Raw genomic sequence first — 22,955 nt, 5'->3', positions numbered from 1 at the left:
GGGTTTGGAGTGTGCATTCTCTTAAGTTCATGGTACCTTAATCCTTTCCGGTCAGGCTAAGAGCTCAGTGGTTTCCAGCCCTTTAATATAAAAGTGCTGTTATCACAGTAGTAGACATTTTGATGTCTGTTGTTGAGAAAATAGAATTTAAAAACAATTTACAGGGTACAGTGCTGCAGTTAGAATAAATTCTAGTGTTCTCTACTGCCCAGCAGGGCAATTATTGTAAATAACAGAATAGCTGGGAGAGTTTTGTAGAGGGTGTACTACAAAAGATGATAAGTGTTCAAGGTTATGGGATGTTTATTAGCATAGTTTGCTTATCGTCCTTTGTACAGTTATTGAAACATCTCTTTACCCTATAAATATATACAGCTATGTAGCAATCAAAATTTTAAAAATTAAGAATTTCGGGGGAGGGGGAGGGAATTGGGAGGCCGGAAGAAGGCAGAAATTTTTTCAATAAAAATATATAAAAAAAATTGAATTTCCAGTAATGGTTGAATTTTTTTCCTCAAATGAAAATTTGTATGGAACCACAGTATATAAAAGTTAAAATGATATTTAATTACAATTGATTGGGGAGGCATATCTTTAACATTGTTATTTGTGTTGCATTTTAATTTACTTCATGTGCATGTGTAAAGACATACATGCTGAAGCATGGGTGTGGTGGTCAGAACAGCTTTGCAGGAGTCTGTTCACTCCCTCATGTTTGTTTTGAGACAGTCTCAGATTGTAACCCAGGTTGGTCATGGTGATCCTCTCCTCAGCCCCTTAGTGTGGAGATTACAGGTGTAAACTCCCATTCCCAGTTTCAGAGTAAGTGTTTCTTTTTAATTTGTTTGTAGCTGAGGGGGATCTTGCATTTCATATTCTATCTTCACCTACTAAGTAGTAGAATTATAGCCTGGTTTATGTGGTGTTAGAGATTGAACCCAGGAGGTCCATGCATTCTAGGTAAGCCATCTGAGCTATGCCCCTAGCTCATTTTTTCTCCCCCCCTTTTTGTGTTTTTTCTTTTCTTTTTCATTCTCATTCTGTGGTGCGTGTGTTGTGTGTGTGTAATGGTTTGACTTGTAGGGTCTAGCTTATGCTAACAAATGTTCTCCCATTGCCTACACGTCTGGACACTGTTCACTCCTTTAAGATTTATTCACAGTGGATCTTATTCTTGCTCTCTCCCAAGCTGTTCAAATTCTTGTAATCCTGCCTCAGCCTCCCAAGTACTAGAATTATAGTCAGTACCCACGGCACCCAGCTTTATTTAGTTTTTGAGGCCCTTATACTTCATTGCCAGCTAATTTCAAAGTGTTGCATTTGAATGGAGAATTTTGGTCACTGTTATTTGTATAGAGCAGAATGTTATATGTAATGTTGGTAAATTTCTAGGAGTAACAGCCTTTTTCTTCTCTTGTAGCATAAGCAGTACTCTAATGGACGTAGACAGCACAATTTCCAGTGGGCGTTCAACTCCAGCAATGATGAATGGACAAGGGAGCACTACTTCTTCAAGCAAACACATTGCCTATAATTGTTGTTGGGACCAGTGCCAGGCGTGCTTCAACTCTAGCCCAGACCTGGCAGACCACATCCGTTCCATACACGTAGATGGTCAGCGCGGAGGGGTTGGTTTTACCATTTTGTTTTTCATTCTGTTTTGATTATATTCACTTATTGCTAATAGAATTTTATTTTTCTCTTAATAAAGGAATTGGGAATTTTCCCCTCATTTTCTGTTACTTGCTAGGATTATATAAAAGTAGGATATGTAATTTTTTGGGTTTTGGTTTGCTCCTAGATAATGTTTTGAAGAAATGAGCCCTTTAAAGTTGTAGTTCTTAGAAATGCCTAAAAGGATGCAGTGAGTTCCCACGCTCAGATACTGAAATGAGCACCACTCTGGCGACTCCTGGGAGAACCTCAGTCAGCACATGGAGCTCATACTGCAGAGGGAGCTTCTCATTTGTGATCTGTGCCTGGACATCCCTCCTAGGTCAGGGGTTCATGTACGAGGAGGTTCTGATTAGTCAGCTAACCTGTACCTTCCGGAGTATATTTAATTTTGTCATCTAATACGGGGGAGGGGGATGGGCAGTGGATATAGAGCCAGTCAAGTTCAAAGTACATTAACTTTTGTTTTATTTTCATGTAGGGTCTTACTTTGTAATCTACGATAGCCTTGCCTGAGTAATTATTCTCAACTATGTCTAGTTGGCCATAGTTAGTACATTTTTCAGAAACTGATATTACCTTGTAAATACAGAATACTAGGCCATGTATCTTATTAGTCTGCCTTTTCTGTTTTTGTTTGTTTGAGATAGGGTTCCATTCACTATGTAGTCCTGGCTGGCCTAGATCTCACTATTGTCTTCTTCACTGAGGTAGACTGATGCTAATATGGTTTAAATTGTTGTAGTTCAAGCGAGTGACTCTCTGGAGCCAGATTGATACTTAAAATGTTGGGGTGGAGTGTAACTCCGAGAATGCTTGGGTGGCACACTTGGGACACTGCTGAGTCACTGGGACTAGACTAGGCTAACATTTTGTCATCAGTGCGGTTGCCTTTCAAGCTGGGTGCTGTGGCACAGCACTTGGGAGACAGGCAGACTCATCTGAGTTGAGGCCAGCCTGGTCTACCTAGTGTTCTAGGACAGCCAACAGAAAAGTCAAAAACACCAACCAAAATTTCTTTTAAAAAATAATCATCCTTCTTATAATGAGGAACCCGAGGAGTAAATGGTTGTCTAAGTTTCATGTCTGAGTGACCCTCAAGTGGCGTACTTCTACTTGGTCTACTGGTGAACTCTGTTCACCTTACCTCTTTGACTGGAGTGAAATCCAGTTCCGCACCTGGTCCAGCAAATATTAGTCTCTTACCACATCTTAACCACTTTGGTTTCCTGTTACAGATAACGCCCTCTTTTAATTTTTTATTTATTTATTTATTTTTTCAGTTTTTCTAGACAGGGTTTCTCTGTAGCTTTGGGACCTTTCCTGGAACTAGCTCTTGTAGACGAGGCTGATCTCGAACTCAAAAAGATCTGCCTGCCTCTGCCTCCCAAGTGCTGGGATTAAAGGAGTGTGCCACCACCGCCCGGCTAGATAACATCCTCTTACAGATGCAATCTCATTGTGTAGCCCACACTGCCTGGCATTTACAGTCCTACCTTAGCTTTATGTCCCAGTTGCAGCCGGTTACCACCATACTGCCTTTCATGAGCACATGCCTGTTTGATATTTGTTACTTCCTACTGTGGCATAAGCGGTTTTGGCGCTTGATTTATCTACTATATATAGACTTAGGATCACTATTTACATAGAGATCACTTGGCATTTCCTGGTAGGTTTGAGAGAATTGAATCTTGAATCCTATGAATTAAATTAGCACACAGCCTTTGAGAATATTCTCAGCTATTTGAATCTCATCAAAAAAAAAAAATGAAGTGAGACTAAGTTTCCTTTTGTGAAACAAAGTTGAAATTTATTATTAAAAAAATGTGTGCTGGTGAAATGGCTCAGTGGGTAAAGGGGTTTGCTCAAAGTTGTCCTGTTCCTCCACATGAATGTTGTGTCACGAAAGCCTGCAGACTACGCCATAATTTACATAGTGCTAGAGAGATGTCTCAGTAGTTAATACTGGCTGCTCTTGTGAAGGACTTGGATTCAGTTCCCAGCATCCGCATGGTGGCCCAGAGTCATGCATAATGCCTTCTTCTGACCTCTGAGGGTACCAGGCATGCACATGGTGCACATACATATATGAAGGTTAAAACATTGAAGCACATAAAAGTAAATAAAATCTAAAAGAATGAATAATAGTAATAATTTAAAGAGTTTTGGGGCTGAACAGTTGGCATAGTAGTGTTTGTTGCTTTTGGAATGAACCTTAGTTTACATTCATGCCCGTCAGTCAGGTGGTGGTAGCACACGCCTTTAATCCCAGTACTCAGGAGGCAGAGGCAGGAGGATCTCTGAGTTTGAGGCCAACCTGGTCTACAAGAGCTAGTTCTAGGATAGACTCCAAAGCTACAGAGAAACCTGTCTTGAAAAACCAAAAAAGAGAAAAAACCTCCAGGAACCAACTGGACATGAATTGAAGAGAGGCAGTGGCCAATCCTGAGCCTGACTACCTGTGCTCAAATCTGAAGATTTTAGGCAAAGGTCGAAGGGCTGATGCCACAGAACTATTCTCCTTGCATGAGCTGTGATACACGTCAAACACACACACAGAAGCAGAGAGAGAGTTAAACCAGAAATAGAGGTGGAGTTGTTTAGGAAAGGGATAGACAGTATATACTACTTGGGTGTGGGCTTCCCGAAAAGGAGGGGAGTGGGGATAGATATGGGAGAATGCCTGAGTTTTAGCAATAGTCATATATATAATTTTAGTGGTTCAAGATATTTTATTTGTTTGAGGCAGGGTTTCTCTGTGTAGCATTGGCTGTCCTGGAACTTGCTCTGTATATGAGGGTGAACTTGAATTCATAGAGATGCATGTGCCTCTGCCTCCTAAGTGCTAGGATTAAAAGCCAGTGCCACTGTTTCATGTCTGAGTGACCAGTCAAGTGGCATACTTCCACTTGGTCTACTGGTGAACTCTGTTCACCTTAACTCTTTCACCACTGCCTGGCTTTTTATTTTTTATTTTATTTTTTTTCCTTTTTTCCTTTCGAGATAGAGTTTCTCTGTCTAACAGTCCTGGCTGTCCTGGAATTAGCTCTTGTAGACCAGGCTGGCCTCACCTGTCTCTGGCTTTTTTTTTTTTTTAAAGATTTATTTTATGTATGTATGAGTATTTTGCCTGAGTGTGTGTGTATGTACCGTGTGTTTTGCACAGAATTCAGGTCTTTTGTAGGAGCAGAAAAATACTCTTAACCTCTTGAGCCATTTCTTTTAATATTTATTTATATATTATGTATGCAATATTCTTTCTGTCTGTATGCCTGAAGGCCAGAAGAGGGCACCAGACCTCATTACAGATGGTTGTGAGCCGCCATGTGGTAGCTGGGAATTGAACTCAGGACCTTTGGAAGAGCAGGCAATGCTCTTAACCGCTGAGCCATTTCTCCAGCCCTTGAGCCATTTCTGTAGCCCTCTCATTAATTAGATGAAACTTTCTAAAAATTCTGTCACTTGATATGACATTTGACTGTTAGTACAGGTGACTTAGTGGTATTACAGGTCCTGCCACAAAGCCTTAGAATTTCTATAATTTTGTTTGTTTGTTTTTCCAGACAGGGTTTCTCTGTATTAGGCTGGTTGTCTTGGAACTCACTCTGTAGTCCAGGCTGGCCTCAAACTCACAGATCTGCCTGCCTCTGCCTCCTAAGTACTAGGATTAAAGATGTGAATGGTAACTGCCTTTTCCCAGTTTTCTTAATTAGGGAGGCATCCCTCCAGCCTCAAGAAACTGTTTTAATTGTTTTTAAGTGTGTAATTCAGTGGCACTGTGTAAGTTTATACCATTGTGTAGTTTTGATTATCTCTTTTTATGGCTTTTCCATTATCATCTTGATGAAATCTGGACCACTTAAGCTCATCCCCTTAAGTGGATAGATCAGTGTTGTCTACATACCATCTACGAGGACTTGTATATTTTCTCCCAGTGCTTGAACTAGAACCTAGGTTCTCAGCATGCTTGACAAGCAACTTAACACTGAGCCCAAGGCACAGCCTCTTTGTACCTCGTGAGTAGGGAATATCTGACTTTGACTGCCTAGTGATGTTTTTAGATTTCTTTTTCCTTTAGAGGTTAAAGTGCCATCATGAAACAGAAAAAGATGAGTTTTACTGGAACAGTGAGTGAGTACGATCTGAATATTATATTATCGCCTGCTGTTTCCTCTTCCTCTGTGATCTTTACCCTGGGAGACATAAGAGCTTACCTACCAGTTCCAAGTTGGCTGTGTTGCCATGTCCATGTGAGCTTTAATTTTTGTTGGCTACTGAACTAATGAACAGTAGCTTTTTCTTAAGTTTTCATTAAATTTTTTTTTTTTAGGCTGGGCAGTGGTGACACTTGCCTTTGATGCCAGCATTTTTGGGAGGCAGAGACAGGCTTGAGTTCTAAGTGCAGTCTTAGGCTGTCCTTTAATAATAATAATAATAATAATAATAATAATAATAATAATAATAAATTTAGACATTTATTTGTGTGGATGTTTTGCTTATATATCTATATTTTGTGCTTGCCTGTGGATGGTTGTGAGCTACCATGTGGGTGCTGGGAACTAAAACCAGGTCCTCTGCAAGAATAGCAAGTGTTCTTAACTGCTGAACCATCTTTCCAACCCCCTTAATTTTTGTTCATTTTTGTGTGTGGGTGTTTTGGTTGCATTCATGTCTGTGCTCTCTGTGCATGCCCGGTGCGTACAGACTGGGGGTATAGACAGCTGTGACCTACCATTTGATTGTGGGGAATTGAACTCAGGTCCTCTGGAAGAGAAGCCAGTGCTCTTAACTGCTGAGCCATCTGTTCAGTAGCCCTTCTGACTTTTTTTTTTTTTTTTTTTTTTTTTTTGGTTTTTCGAGACAGGGTTTCTCTGGTTTTGGAGCCTGTCCTGGAACTAGCTCTTGTAGACCAGGCTGGTCTCGAACTCATAGAGATCCGCCTGCCTCTGCCTCCCAAGTGCTGGGATTAAAGGCGTGCACCACCACCACCCGGCCCCTTCTGACTTTTTATATGTAAGTGTAGATGGGCATATGAGAGATTAAATTACTTAAGCAATAGATTATGAATATACTTCAGGGAATAATGAGACAGCCTGGGTGTTATATAATCCTAGCACTCAGACTGAGGTAGGAATATCTAGGCTACACTGGATTAGTATCAAAGAATAACAATAATAAAAAACATGAGAATGTTTTGTATAATTAAAAAATAGGGGTAAAAAACGAAGCTTTTGTGTCACGTTTAATAAATTGTGTCTATACTTTGGATACTCCCATAATGGCGTGGGTGTGATTTGAGATTCTGGCCTGGAACTTTTTGGGTTTATCTTGTTGGCCTTGACTTTGGCACTTTTTGTCTTCTGAGTTCTGGAATATAGGCATGTACCACACTGGTTAATGTGTTACTGTTTTGCCCAGTATTTCCCAATAATACACAAGATTCTCTTATCACAAGAGAATGGACTGTGGGTTTATTAAAATAGCTAAACCTTAATTGATTTATAGGGCCTACTGCTGAGTATGGTGAGGCAAACCTTTAATTCCCTTCACTGGGAGGCTGTGAGAGTTGGATCTTCGTGAGTTTGAGGTCAGCCTTATCTACATAGCAAGTTCCAGTCAAGACTACATAGTGAAACCTTGCCTCAGAACAACAATAACAACAGCAACACAAAAATAAAATCATTTTATATTAGAAGTATTTCTTTTTTTTTTTTAAAAAAAACCGTGGTCGAGAGGTTTTTTTTTTTTTAAGATTTATTTATTATGTACACAGTATTCAGCCTCCATGCCTGCAGGCCAGAAGAGGGCACCAGATTTCCTTACAGATGGTTGTGAGCCACCATGTGGTTGCTGGGAATCGAACTCAGGACTTCTGGAAGAGCAGTCAGTGCTCTTAACCTCTGAGCCATCTCTCCAGCCCCTATTAGAAGTATTTCTAAAAATCAAGCATAAAAGTACTTTTCAAGGCTGAGGCAGGATGATGCCTAGTTAGAGAGGTTCTGAAGTTACATGTGAGAATCTATCTCAGAACCAAATAACTGAGGCTGGAGAGGTGGTTCAGTGATTGAGAGCACGGCTGCTCTTCTGGGAGGACTCAGGTTCCCTCCTAGCATTTAATTTGGTGGCTAACTTCTGTCTCACTCCAGGTCCAAGGGCATCTGGTCTACCCTTCTGCCCTCCAAAGGCAGTATATGGGTGTGGTGCACAGACGTGGATTCAGGGAAAACATACACATTTTGAAAAAGAGTATTTAAAAAAACACCATAAAGCAAACGATAGCTTAGGTTCTGCCTTCCCCTTCTGTATCTGATCCTTCTCTTTTCCCTTCCCCTCTCTGTTGATTTCTTGCTTTGAGAGACAGGGTCCCTTTTTAATTAAGAGTAGTCACTTGAAATTTTAGATTAATAGAGCAGATCTGTTAAATTCTTGGCAGGAGAGAGGTTCAGTCAGGAGGATCATAGAGGACAGCCTGGGCTACATTGAGGGTACCTATCTCAAAAAACCAAGCCATCCAAACAATTTTGAGACAGAGAGTTTCACTGTGTAGACCAGGCTGGCATTAAATTCACAGATCTACCTGCTTCTGCCACCTCAGTGATAGGTTTAAAGGCGTGTTGCTCACTATACCCAGTAGATTTCTTTAAGTAAACTCTGTTTAAATATCTGTTTGTTACATTTATCCACTGTGTGTGAGTGTGAGAAGAGGCGGAGCGGGCAGAGATCAGAATGAAGTTTGCCAGAATTGGCTCTTCCACCATGTGGGTGTAGGGATTGAACTCAGGGCAGTAAATGCCTTTGTATACTGAGCCACCTCACTGGTCTAAAAGTAATCTTGGAGATGTTTTTCTGGTGGGTCTATTGACATGAGTCCTCTCTGATTTACCCTTTGAACTTACTTCGCTTATAGCCCAAGCAGGCTTTGCGCTCATCTTCCTGCTTCGTCCTGTTAAGTAGCTGCATTTATAGGCCTGCTCTGCCAGGCTTGTTTAAAGGAACTTTTAAAACTTGAACTGTGAAACATAGGATGAATATAGGAGGGCCAGAAATCGGCGAGAGGAGGAAGAGGAAGTGTTTTGAAATGCACTGACATACATTTATGTGTAGTACCATGGGACCAGTCATTTAGGAGGGCAACGGTGATGCTGCCTTGTTAGAATAAGTTCTGTTTTGAGATGAGGAGTCTCATGTAGTCCAGGCTGGCCTCAGATTTGCTGTGTAGCTAAAGATTGACTTTGAATTTTGGATCCCCTTGTCTTCACCTCCCAGTTGCTAGGCAAGTACTTTACCAACTGCTGGGTCATACAGAAGTCCCAGATCTTGCAGTACCTGCTAAGGAACTGGGGTCAGGCCTGTGTCACCAGGTCCAGCTTGTGTTAGAATGGCACAGAGCTCTCTCTACCTGAGAAAACCAAAAGCCAGAGTAGATCAGAAATCTACCTGACTTCTGTTATTAGTTCATAGACTGAGATGCTTGCTGCACCTGGATGTGCAAATGTGTGCCTGATTCTCAAGGAAGGAGACCAGAAGAAAAGGTCAGATTTCCTGAGACTGGAGATAGATTGATGGGAGCCACCCAGTGGGTGCTGTGAATTTAACGCAGGTCTCTGCAAGAGTGACCAGTGCTCTCAAGCCCCGTGTTTTATGTTTTTTAGTTTATTTTCTTGTTGCTTCCTGGGATTCAACCCCAGGGTCTGTGCATGGTAGGCAAGCACTCTCTTGCAGAGCTGCATTCTCAGCCCTTAAAATATTTTTTTCTGCGGTCTGTTTTTTGGTGTGTTTTATATGTAGTACTCTGTAGTGAGTACTGAAATGATTCTGTTTGTAATTATTCTTAGGAGACAATTCTCAAAAGTAGCTTTGTTGTTTTGTTTTGAGGCAGGGTCTCACTCTACCAGTTCTTTCAGAGACTGCAGTGTATGGGACAGTTGCCAGTGTTTGGAATCCTTCGGAAATCTCAGAAGGGAAGACTGAGGCTACTAGTGCTGGAATTTTCCAGACCTGGTCAGATTTGGTTTCCTGAGGCTGAGAATGTAGTTCTTCACTGTGAAAGATCAGTCTTTGTTCCCTAGCTTTGTATATTTTCTACAGAATTAAGATAGCTAAAAATACTTTTTTTTTTTTGGTTTTTTTTTTGTTTGTTTGTTTTTTTGTTTTTTCAGGACAGCGTTTCTCTGTGACTTTGGAGCCTGTCCTGGAAATAGCTCTTGCTCTTGTAGACCAGGCTGGTCTCGAACTCAGAGATCCGCCTGCTTCTGCCTCCCGAGTGCTGGGATTAAAGGCGTGCGCCACCACCGCCCAGCTAAAAATACTTCTTAATGGGAAGAACAGTACAAGAATGTAGAATGTTAGTCATGTCAGAATAGGAATCCATGAATAGAAAAGCTTGACAACAAAATTTTTATTTATTTTAAAATTTGAATGTGACTTAATGCAAAGTGTATTTTTTGACTCATTTCTTGGTTAAAAGCTTATCTACTAGTTAATGTTTACCTTTAGTTTTTATATTTTTCTAATATTGAGAAGTAGCAAATCCTTTATAAAAACAGAAATAAGCTTGTCTTAGTGTGTGGAAGTTGTCATCTTTTATGTACCCTCATCCTGAGGGGTCTGCTAGTTTCTTACTGAGGGAAAAGGAGCTAGCATTGAGAGTGGGGCAAAACTGCTCCCTATTGGGAAACTAGAGTTAAATGTATTTTGATTGAGTGCAATTAGTAGTGGCTTTTTATCAGTTGAAGATTTTCATCATTTGAAATTTTGAGTGATCAGAGCCTTTATTTATTTTTTTAAATATTTATTTATTTATCATGTATACAATATTCTGTCTGTGTATGTCTGCAGGCCAGAAGAGGGCACCAGGCCTCATTCCAGATGGTTGTGAGCCACCATGTGGTTGCCAGGAATTGAACTCAGAACCTTTGGAAGAGCAGGCAATGCTCTTAACCACTGAGCCATCTCTCCAGCCCCCCAGAGTCTTTATTGAGATAAGTGACAGCCATTGTTTTCCTTACAGGTGTTTGTTTGCTTGTGGAAAGGTTGTAAGGTGTATAACACCCCGTCCACCAGTCAGAGTTGGTTGCAGCGACACATGCTGACACACAGTGGAGACAAACCTTTCAAGGTACGTATGTGCGGCCTTTCTAAAGTCGCTTCCTGAGCTCATCTCCTCCTTCTTAAGGTTAGCTCTCACTCTATTCTTAGCTCATGTGATCCTGAACTCAATGTAAGCCAAGCTGGCTTCAAAGTTGATAGCCTTGCTGCCGTGGCCTCCAGTTTTTTGGGTTACAGGCTGAGCCACCATGCCTGGCTAACCTGTGTAACGAGCATGCTTTGACCCTTCTAAACATTTCTTTTCAGTGCTGAGGTGCAAACGTAGGATTTTGAAGCATTTTCCCACAGACTTGTTCCCAGTGCCTTCTAAAAAATAAAGACTCCTTTGTTTTACTGGTGCTTAGATTTCAAAAGTAGTTGGAGATAAAGATTTTGAAGAATAGCAAATTCACTTTTAGGTCAGAGTCCCTCCCCCCCTCTTCTTTGTGTGAGCGGGTCTTGCTGTACAGCCCACTGACCTGAAACTCCCAGTATACTCCAGGCTGCTCTCAAAACGCCTCCCTCAGCCTGAGTGTCAAAAACAGGCACGCACCCCTGTGCCTTGCCCTTATTCAAGCTCGAGTATGAGCTTTGTTTTGTTTCTGCTGAACTATTTTAAATAGTGTTCTAATTTATGTTTTAACAATCTTATCTTATTAATATCCTATATTATGTGAATGTATGCCCCTTTTGATTGGTAAACATTTACTTATGAGTTGAATTTTTTTAATGTTCTCACTGTGTAACTGGATGGCTTGAAACTTGTTAAGTAGACCAAGCTGACCTTGAACTCAACAGATCTGATTGCCTCTGCCTCCTAAGAGCTGGAATTACAGGTATTCACCACCATGCCCAGCTCCCACTAGACACAGGCAAGGCAGTATTTCTTTTTTTTTTTATTACAATATTTATTTATTTATTATGTATACAATGTTCTGTCTGTGTATTCCTAAAGGCCAGAAGAGGGCACCAGACCTCATTAACAGATGGTTGTGAGCCACCATGTGGTTGCTGGGAACCGAACTCAGGATCTCTGGAAGAGCAGGCAATGCTCTTAACCACTGAGCCATCTCTCCAGCCCCCACAAGGCTGTATTTCTAAAGGTGTTAGGAGTGTGTTTAGAGTATTACAGAAACCCATATTTTCACTGTTATAATTCTCTCTGGTTGGGTTCAGCTTGATAATTAAACACATGTACTCATCAAATCAAGCTCTTTCCTTGGGGCACCATAGGAATCATATAAATGAGTAGAACAGTGCTGTCTAGATAGTGCATATACCAGGCACCAAAGAAAGGTGATTAAGGAAAGATAGATTTTCTCCTTCAGGAAATTGGCCTTTAAAAATTTATTATTATTATGTTGTGTTTTATGAGATAGTTTCCATGTAGAGCAAGCTGACCTCCTAATTCAGAGATCTTGTTGCCTTTGCCTCCTGAGTGCTGGGATTAAAGGCATATCCTACTGTATAACCCCACCCCACCCTCCTAACATACATAGTTCTTTGAGTGTGTGTGTTTCTCGATTTAGTGCATATGAATGCAGTTGCCCTTGGAGACCAATGTCTCCAAGAAGGAGTTGGATTTTCCCAGGAGCTGTTAGCTACAAGCTGTACAGGTGTTGAGAACCAAATTCCATTCTTTTAACCAGCTTGTCCTAGGTCACTCCTGTTCTGCTCTCTATCTTGCTTTAGTTGAATAAACCCTCTGCTCTGCTTTTTCTTTCATTCAGTAAGTTATTTCTATGAAATACCTGTGTTAGGTTCCGCAGAAGCGTTAAACTACAGTGTTCCTGTCAGTTCCTTGTTTCTCACGGGCTGTGGATTGTTTCTGATCTTTGCCTGCTGTGCACTAAGCTGCCTATGAACATCTTCCACCCACTTCTAGATTGTACACATATTTGGTTTTCTTTGTTACACAATGTCTTGATATTACCAGCATTTCTGATTTTGGCTAAGAAGTTTGAATAATCTTTCCTCATTATAGCTTTAAATTTTGATATTTCCAGAGATGTGACCCCATGGTTTGTCGACTTGTACATTCCAGGGTAGGAGCATGAGGATTAGAATTAGTAAGAAAAAGGAATAGAGATAAGAGAAAGGAACACAGAACATCATCAGGAGGGACATTCGGTTAATACTGATTTCGCCTTGTTGATTTTTCACACGCTTATATATTTCACTCCAAAAGGGGAGGGGGATGCAACAGACTTCATTAGCATGATATAAGGAATAGACTTGAATTCTCCGACCTTTGGTCCAGGTGGAGCTGATTCACCTCTATATCCAAAATACTAATTAACCACACCGTAGGTCAGAATGTCTTGTTTGTAGCAACCTTTTGTCAACAGCTTTGAGAGAGCAAAACTAAGCTCAAACTCTGACCTCCATTTAAGATAGAACAGGCTCTCATCTGTGTGTTCCCACATGGCCTTTGCACATTAGGTAAGCACTCTTCTTCAAAGCTCTGTCTGGATAATCATTAAATTATTACTAAATATTTAATTGATATTTATTGAGCTCTACATTTTTCTCTGCTCCCCTCCCTGCCCCTCTCCCCTTCAACCCTCCCCCAAGGTCCCCACACTCCCAATTTAATCAGGAGATCTTGTCTTTTTCTATTTCTACTTCCCATGTAGATTAGATAGATCTATAGATCTATGTAAGTCTCTATTAGTGTCCACATTGTTGTCTAAGTTCTCTGGAATTAGGGTTGTAGGATGGCTTTCTTTATGTCTAAAAACCACCTATGAGTGAGTACATGTGATAACTGTCTTTCTGGGTCTGGGTTACCTCACTCAAAATAATGTTTTCTAGCTCCATCCATTTTCCTGCAAAATTCAAGCTGTTGTTATTTTTTTCTGCTGTACTGTAGTACTCCATTGTGTAAATGTACCACATTTTCTTTTTTTATATTTATTTATTATGTATACAGTATTCTGTCTGTGTGTATGTCTGTAGGCCAGAAGAAGGCGCCAGATCTCATTACAGATGGTTGTGAGCCACCATGTGGTTGCCGGGAATTGAACTCAGGACCTTTGGAAGAGCAGGCAATGCTCTTAACCACTGAGCCATCTCTCCAGCCCTACCACATTTTCTTTATCCATTCTTCGGTCAAGGGGCATTTAGGTTGTTTCCAGGTTTTGCCTATGACAAACAATGCTGCTGTGAACATAGTTGAGTACGTATCCTTGCGGCACGACTGAGCATCCTTTGAATATTTGACCCAAAGTACTATTACTAGGTCTTGAGGGAGGTTATTTCCTAATTTTCTGAGAAATCGCCACACTGACACCCAAAGGGCTTGTACCAGCTTGCATACCCACCAGCAATGTGGAAATGTTCCCTTTTCCCCACAACCTCTCCAGCATAAGTTGTCATCAGTGTTTTTGATCTTGGTCATTCTTTCAGATGTAAGATGGAATCTCAGCATTGTTTTGGTTTGCATTTCTCTGACTAAAGATTTTGAACATTTCCTTAAGTGTTTTTCAGCCATTTTAAATTCCTCTGTTGAGAGTTCTCTGTTAGGTCTTTACTCCATTTTTTTTTTTTGTGGATTATGTGTTCTTTTGGTGTCCAATTTCCTAAATTCTTTGTATATTTTGGAGATCAGACCTATCTGATGTGGGGTTAGTGAAGATCTTTTCCCATTCTGTAGGCTGTTGTTTTGTCTTGTTGACCGTATCCTTTGCTTTACAGAAGCTTTTCAGTTTCAGGAGGTCCCATTTATTAATTGTTTCTCTTAGTGTATGTGCTGCTGGGGTCATATTTTGTATTCAAGTGTGCTTCCCACTTTCTCTTCTATAAGGTTCAGTGTGCCTGGCTTCAAGTCTTAGCTGCCGAATATCCAGCTCCAGGCTATCTTTTCTCTTTATATGTTGCTGACACCTTTGAAATGTTCCTTGTGTAGATTAGGCTGACCTTGAACTCACAATTTGCCTGCCTGTGCCCAAGTGCTGGGATTATAAGACACGTGCCACCATCACTCAGTTTAATTTTGGTTTTTCAAGACAGGATTAACTGTCCTGGAACTGCTCTGTAGACCAGGCTGACCTTGAACTCAGATCTGCCTGCCCCTGCCTCCTGAGTGCTAGGATTAAAGCGCAACCACTGCCAGGCTTGTTTTATTTTTCTTTCTGAAGTCTTGAAGACAGAACTCAAGGCTTTTGTGCTTGGACCTATCACTGACCTACAGACACAGCCCAATACATGAGTTTAGCTCTACTGCTGTTGCAGTTATTTTTTCTGTGTCTTGCTGAATTTGTAGATACCCTTTCTGGGCAGGAAGTTTGTTTTGTTCCTTCCTGTTCTTGTGCCTTGTACACTAGTCGATATTGGGAAGTGTTTGCACTGATAGCTCACTCCAGTCATTCATCCTTCTCATTCACTGAGCTCCTATAAAGTGAGTGTAGAGTCTTTTTTTTTTTTAAGATTTATGTATTATGTATACAACTTTCTGCCTCCACGTATACCCACATGCAGAGGAGGGCGCCAGATCTCATTACAAATGGTTTGGTTGCTGGGAATTGAACTCAGGACCTCTGGAAGAGCAGACAGTGCTCTTAACCACTGAGCCATCTCTTCAGCCCCCGAGTGTAGAGTCTTGTTTGTTTTTATTAAGCTATACATTTTTCTCCGCTCTCCTTTCCTCCCATCTCTCTTTCTACCCTCTCCTGTGACCCCCATAGTCTTAATTTACTTAGGAGATTTTGTCTTTTTCTCCTTCCTATGCAGATCCATGTATGTCTCTCTTAGGGTCCTCTAGGTTCTCTGGAGTTGTGGACTATAGGCTGTTTTTCTTTTCTTTTTCTTTTTTTGCTTTATGTCTAAAAACCGTTTATGATATGTACATATTTATCTTTCTGGGTATGGGTTACCTCACTCAATATGTTTTTTTTCTAGATCAAATCCATTTGCCTGTAAATTTCAAGATGTCATTATTTTTTTTACCACTGTGTAGTACTCCGTTGTGAAAATGTACCACATTTTTTAAACCCATTCTTCTATTGAGGGACATCTAGGTTTTTTCCAGGTTCTGGCTATAACAAATAATGCTGCTATGAACAAGATTTTCAAAGAAGAAATAGTACCAACACTACTTAACACGAATGTAGAGTCTTAATAAAAACATTAGGTACCATTTTTATTAGCACTATATAAGTAGCTTGTTGAATGTTTGGACTGTCCTTAATTTTAGAAGACTCTGTAAGCACATAGCTGTTGATTTCCACTACTATACAAAAACATGTCTGTGATTCACAAGGTGTTCTGGGCTTAAAATATGCATAAGGATGTTCATATTTCCAAGATACATTGAAAGTGTGCATTGGGGTTTGTATACACAGTGAATGTGTAATGGCAGACCCAGGTGAAGACACAGCTTGGTACTGACTGATAGCATAATGTGCTGTTTTTTTCCTGAAGTTAGGATTGGTAGTGTCTTGGATAGAAGAGCCGGGAAGTGTGGAGAATGGTATTGTGGACGTTTTAGTGTTGAACTTTACTAATTACATATTTGTAGTTTATTTTCTAAGTCAGAAATTGAGTAGCTTGGATCTGTGAGAATGTCCTCTAACGTAACATTAGATCTAGAAGTCTAACAAATACATAAAGCTTTTCAAACTCTTCAGATTTCTTTCCTACTTGTTAAACAGCATAGAAAAAACAAGGAGGCATCTGAAAGGTTTTGTGGATGCACACCACATGCTCACACTCAGAGGTCACTTCTCCTGCCTTCCAAGTGCTGGGGTTAAAGGCATGTACCGTCGCCGCCCAGCTGGGTATGCTGCATGGCTTTAATCCTAGTACTCTGGTAGAAGAGGCAGGAGGATCTCTGAATTGGAGGCCAATGTGGTCTAGAAGTAAGTTTCAGGCTAGATAGGGCTTTTAGGGAGATTTTTTTTAATTTTTAATTTTTTAATAAAAATCAACAGTATCTAGAAATTGGATTAACCATTGGGGAGTAACCTTCCTATCCTGGTTATAAACATGGTTTATTCAAAATCATCTCATCTAGGAAACTGATCCTGTAGGTGTTGTACAGTTGGCGAGAGCAGTGAAATTAAGTTTGGAAATAGCCGTGCCACTAAGTGGTGTACTTCTTGGATAACTGTTTGTTTTTAAAGTAAGCTTGTAAAAAAAGAAAGTGCTTCATGTTTCTTTTCTAGAATCAGTTTTGTTGTGCTGGAGTTTACCGCTAAAACCATCCTTGGCCTGCAGTTCTGCTCACACTTCATGTGTAACCTTGACAGTCCCTTTCTTTCTTCTTTTTAGTGTGTAGTTGGTGGCTGCAATGCCAGCTTTGCTTCTCAGGGAGGGCTCGCTCGCCATGTACCCACACACTTCAGTCAACAGAATTCCTCAAAAGTTTCTAGCCAGCCAAAGGCCAAAGAAGAATCTCCTTCTAAAGCTGGAATGAACAAGAGAAGGAAACTAAAGAACAAAAGACGACGCTCATTACGTAAGTGTTCACTTAGAAAGCCTCTGTGCAGGAAAAAGGCTTTATGCGAGTCCAGTTTTACTGGTATTGAGTTTGGCTTGTTGCTATCCATGGGAAGTAATACACGGTACCTGCCTGTCAACATAACTAGTGAGAAATGTTTGTAGAAGCTAAGCTAAGAGTGTTAAGTATATGTGATCTTAGAATATAAACTGTATATATTTAGAGAATCAGATACCAGGAGTAATTTAATTTATTATGAATTAGGAAAATTTTAAACATGGCAGTGCTTGTTTCCAGAATACTTTAGAAAAATACCGAATGTGTCAGAAGTAAAAATTACATAAAAGTTAAGTAAAAACCAAAATGTAGAATGTATGTTTGCAATATGAACATATGAAGATTTTGTTCTTAATTAGTGGGTTATAAAATACTCCTTTGATACTTAGGGTCAAAATAATTAGATAATTAGAGATCCCCAGTGCTGGGATTATAGCTGTGTGCCACTAATCTAGACCCCCTTTTTGGTTTCTTTTCCAGGCACTCTCAGCCTAGCCCAGTCTGGCCTCCAACTCTTTATCCCCTGATCCCACTTCTGCCTGTTGAGCATTCTTAGAAAGGGAAAGTGGGCAGGCATAGTTCAGTACCCAGTCGTGCTTAGGCCTGGCATATGTGTTGCTTGAGGAAATGGTGCTCTGACCTGCAGTTTCTGTTAAGGCCAGCTGCTAAGGTGGGCCGAGTGCTAGTGACAGGTGTGGATGGAAGCACTTTTTACTGTTACGGGTTTTGTTTGTTTGGGGAGAATGAATGGATGTTGCTCTCAACTTTAAAACATGCAGAGCCTTTCAATTTTGGGGACCACTGTTCAGACAGACAGTGCTGTGGTTTGAATTCCATTTTTTCTCTAAAACACATAGCCATGATGGATTCGGAGAGCCAGTTTGTCAGCATTTTACTCAGGGAATTCATTGCAGTCATTTTACTTCATCCATCATAGAACTAAAGCATTACTTCTTTCCTGTCTCCTCTCCGGTAAGGCTAGATTAGAATCAGGATTATCTGTACTTAACTCTTTGGAGATTACCTTTTCGGAGTGTCTGGAGAATGGATCTTGGTACAGGCCCTGAACTCCTGACCCTGCACTCATTCTTCCCAAGAGTTTAGAGTGAGCTGCTGAACCTGGCTTAATTGTGGTTTTATTTTTGATATACTAAAACAAGAGATTGCTGTGAGTTTGTGGCCAGCCTTGGCTATCTGCATAAGGCATTTCAGACCAGCCTGGGTTATATAATGAAATCAAAGATTTTAAAGACAAAACAACAATCTCTATGAATGAAGGTTAAGATTAAACCATGTGCACAGTTACACAGTTGAGAACTGGTTGGGACTTAAAATTTATTGATGGGGTAGAGCGCCTGTCTTACACGTTGGAGCCCCTGGCCTCAGTCCCTAGGATTTAGTTACATATTTGGCTGAGTGCAGTGGCTTGTGTCTGGCTAAAGTGAAAGGATTATTTGAGCTCTCTAATGTTCCAAGGTTTGATTGGCAACATAGGTGCCACCTCAGATTTTTATGTGCATTTTTTCTTAAATTTTTTTACTTGGGACATTTATTTATCAAGAAAATACTGGTTGAAAGCTTGGAACTAATTGCCTCATTGTCACAAATTTGGAAAGATTTTGATAGCATAAAATGAGTTCATGAAATTACAAGGTAAGTTTGAAACCTCCTTGTTGTACTGGTGATGGTGAAATGGTACAAATTTGTTTGGTTTTGAGGATTTTTATGAAAAAATAAAGCTGCTGGAGTGTGGAATGGTGGAGTGTGAGGGTAAGAAGCTGGGGAATAAAGGAGTTGCTGTGTTCATTGATAATTGGAATTCTGCCTGTCCTCAATTTATCAGAGCTCTAAAGGCAAAGACACATGCAACTAGCCCATGGGTAGGACTTGCTTTTGCTAATCCCTCCAGTTAAAGCAGCGCTCTCCTGGGTTTGGTAAATACCTGAGCATTTAGCAGATTGTTAATTTTCTAAACTGTCTTTAACTTTCTTTTTTTTTGTGTGTTGACTTTCAGCACGACCACATGATTTCTTCGATGCACAAACACTGGATGCCATAAGACATCGAGCCATATGCTTTAACCTCTCGGCTCATATAGAAAGTTTAGGGAAGGGGCACAGTGTTGTTTTTCATAGTACTGTAAGTATTCTGTTTTTCTTCCAAATTATATGAATTTGGGGCAGGGAAAGCATGTGTTTTTCACGATTATATTTCTAAATTGCTCAATTTAGGAAATTTTGTTAACAGTCATAAAATATGTTGGGTGTGGTGGTACATGCCTATGATCCCAGTACTATGCAGGCTGAAGCAGGAGAATCTTATGTTAAAGACCCGCCTGGACTACAGAATAAGTATCAGGCCAATGCAGGCAGCAGAGTTACTCAAAATGAAGAATAGGGATGTAGTTCAGAGATAGAACCCTTTCTAGCATACATATACGTATATGTTCAATCCCCTGTCCCTAGTACCAAAAACCAAAGCCAGGCAGGGCTGGGGTGGAGGTGTAATTGAGGTCATCAAATCACAAGGCAGGAGGAGATATTTAGATGTGCTTTGTTTCCTAGGTATAACCTTGCTTCCTAGATTTGTGGCTGGCCAGCACACTGAAGAGTCACTATTTCTAGGGGCTAGGCCTTCAACTCAGAATAAGGAGAATGCCATTGTGAAAAAGCGAAGCTGTAAGATCAGTTTAGTCTTTGGTTAGCTAGGAATTAATTTTACTGTCCATTCTTTTTTTTTTTTTTTTTCAAAAAAATTACTCTTATGTGCATGTGTATGTGCCTGGATGTACATCTGTGTACCATGTGTTTTTGGTGTCTGAGAAGATCGAATATCGTGAAACTGGATTCACAAACCTTTGTATGCTGCCGCCTGGTTGCTGGTATCTGAACTCAGGTTCTCTTCAAGGGCAGCCAAAGAGACCTTTGTCTCTGCAGTCAATGGATATAGTTTTGCAAAGGTTTTTAGACTTCTGGCATTTCGAATTCTTGGAAAAATGAATGTGTAATTTTGTCTTTTAAAATTTTTATTGGTGCTGTGGAGAGATGGTTCAGTAGTTAAGAGTGCTTGCTGCTCTTGCGGAGGACCTGGCACCGTGTCAGGTGGCTCATAGCCATCTGTAACTCAACTCCATGGGAACCAACACCCTCTTTTGGTTTGTGGGCATTCATTCTCTCTGGTAGAAATCTTGATTGTGCAGAGTTGTGATGTGTGTACAAGTGCACATACTGTGATGCATGTGAGGAGGGCAGAGGTCTTTCCTTCACCCTTAGTTTCTAAGGATGACATTCAGATCTCCAGGCTTATGCAGCAAGTGTCTTTACTAATTACCATTTCTCTAGTTTAGTTTCCATTTTGAAACACATAAGCTAGAATTGGGCAACTCTTGCTTTCTATTTCAGCAAAATGGAGATTTGAAATATTAATTGTTGGAGTAGATCATAGATTGGCATCTCACTTTATGTCCATGACATTTCTTGCACTCAGGTTTTGGGGGGTGAATGTCATAGCTCCAGAGGTTAAGGAAAACACTTTTTGAGTTGATAGTATTTCAGGTTTGACTATGCTTGAAAAACAAGGTGGTGAGTATAAATGGAAGTCAGATACGTGAAAGATGTGGGAAAATGAGTGGAGCAATTCACCTGTGCTTCTGTGCCCATCCTATGGAACCTACTGGTTTTGTCTTTTTTTTTTTTCCTAGATAGAGTTTCTTTGTGTAGCCCTGGCTGTCCTGGAACTCTTGCTCTGTAGACCAGGCTGGCCTCACAGAGATCCGCCTGTCTCCGTCTCTGCCTTCCTTGTGAGCTGCCACTGCCCCACTTAAATTTTTTCTGACGTATAGACCCTAGGTTCTGGTTTGATAACAAGCTGATTGACGCTTAGTCTTGTTAAGCATGAGAGAAAGGGTGGGTCTAAGGCCTGAGTGAGACAAGCAGGATTCCTGGAGCTCATTGCGCAGCCAGTCTGCCAGTCAGTGAGTTCCAGGCTAAGTGAGACACTGCGCATATAACCTAGCAACAACAAAACTAAGAAGTGGAAAGCTGGCAGGACAGCCTAGTGGTGAGAGCTCTGCTGCCGAGCCGAACAGCCTGAGTTTGATCCTGGAGACCCATATGTTAGAGAACTAAGTACACTAAATTGTGGCCTGCGTGTGCACACATGGCAAATAGAGAGAGAAAGAAGGGAAGGAAGGATAAGTTGCTGGTGCACACCTTTAATTCCTGCACTTGGGAGGCAGAAGCAGGAGGAACTATTGAGTTTCTTGAGACCCAGCCTGGTCTACAGATTGAGTTCCAGGATAGCCAGGGCTACAAAGAGAAATCCAGTCTTGAAAAACAAAACAACAAGAATTAACAAGATACTTTTGAGACAGTTTTCCATTATGTAGACCTGGCTGGTTTAGAACTCAAGAGCTCTTTGCCTTTACCTCCCTAGTGTTGAGATTAAATTTGTGATTCACTCACTCGGGAGGCAGAGGCAGGCAGATATCCAGCCTGGTCTGCCAAGTGAGTTCCAAGACAGTCAGGACTGATAACACAGAGAAACCCTGTTTTAAAAACAGGCAACAATAACAAAAAAGTGTGCTTCACCAAACTGACCTTAAAAAACTATTTAAGATAAAATAATGTGATAAACAATCGAGGAAGACACCTTATTGAGTGAGTGTGTGTGTGGGGGTGTTGAACACATGCATACCCCATAATTTTTTTGATGGGTTGTTTTTTTCTATGTATTGTGTGTGTAAATAACCCCGATTAAATTAAATATCCCTATCATTTTGATAACACTTAGGCTCACTAGGAGAAAATAGGGATCCTCCTCCAAAAGAAAAGAAAAAAGTTAAGTGATGGGAAATTAAATTCTAGTGTCTCTTGTATGCTTAGTAATTGAGCAGGGAGTGATGCAGACCTGTAAGTGCATGAGCATAAGGGCCTAGCCTGAGAAGAGAATGGACAAAGTGTAAACTGAACCTTGCCTGGGAAAGCCAAGTGAAGGGCTGGGCATCCTTGTGAGTTACTTCAGTGGATACCAGTGTATGATAAGTATAAGCCACCTTTAAATAAGAAAAGGTTTGGAACATAGTCTACACAGGCTGGCTTCAAACTTCAGACTTCACCTTCTTGATAAAACACATACTGCACACACCTTCACTGCACGTGTACCTCTTAATGAAGCACATATTTAATCACAGTCTACACAGGCTGGCTTCAAACTTGAGTCTTCAGCTTCCTGCTAAAACACGCACTCACGCACATACACAAACCCTCTGCATATGCGCGTCCCTCCCATGTCAGGTTTAGTGAATCACTTACTTAATCAGTCTATACAGACTTTGGCTTCCTGCTAAAACACAGAGACACACACACTCACCAGGAAGCAACGCATTTAATCTGATCATTAGGGAGACCAGACAAATGAATCTTTTGAGTTCTAGGTCAGCCGGGTCTACATAAGGAGATACTATCTCAAAACATCTTAAACATCTACCTTAAGTGGAAATGCTTAATACAAACTGCAAATGTAAATTTCCCTGTTACTCTCATAGGAAATAACTTCAGTGGTCATGAAGCAGTTTAGACTGCTTTCATGTGCTAATGATGTCTTAATTGAAGTTTTCTCCAGAAGAGGTCAGCAGAACCCTCGTTTCCAGTTGGGTTACTGTGCTTGCTTGGTTTCTGTTCTGTCATTTGTAGGGTTC

The 22,955-nt window shown here is 40.7% G+C and overlaps 1 protein-coding gene across 5 annotated transcripts in view; it reads left to right on the top strand.

Moving 5' to 3' along the window:
- The window catches only part of Aebp2 (AE binding protein 2), a 41,264-nt gene that overhangs the window by 8,487 nt on the left and 9,822 nt on the right, over nt 1-22,955 (top strand). For all 5 annotated transcript variants that reach the window (XM_050135205.1, XM_050135204.1, XM_050135202.1 and 2 more), the window contains exons 2-5: nt 1,421-1,628; nt 10,685-10,792; nt 17,032-17,218; nt 19,272-19,396. In XM_050135205.1, the coding sequence (XP_049991162.1) occupies nt 1,437-1,628; nt 10,685-10,792; nt 17,032-17,218; nt 19,272-19,396 (612 nt within the window). In that variant the 5' untranslated portion in view covers nt 1,421-1,436. The remainder of the gene's footprint in view (nt 1-1,420; nt 1,629-10,684; nt 10,793-17,031; nt 17,219-19,271; nt 19,397-22,955) is intronic.

This window comes from Alexandromys fortis, unplaced genomic scaffold, assembly GCF_014885135.2.
Source record: "Alexandromys fortis isolate MF-2015 unplaced genomic scaffold, M_Fortis_MF-2015_v1.1 scaffold_21, whole genome shotgun sequence".
NCBI classification, from domain to species: Eukaryota; Metazoa; Chordata; class Mammalia; order Rodentia; family Cricetidae; genus Alexandromys; species Alexandromys fortis.
This window is presented reverse-complemented; position numbering and strand designations above follow the sequence as displayed.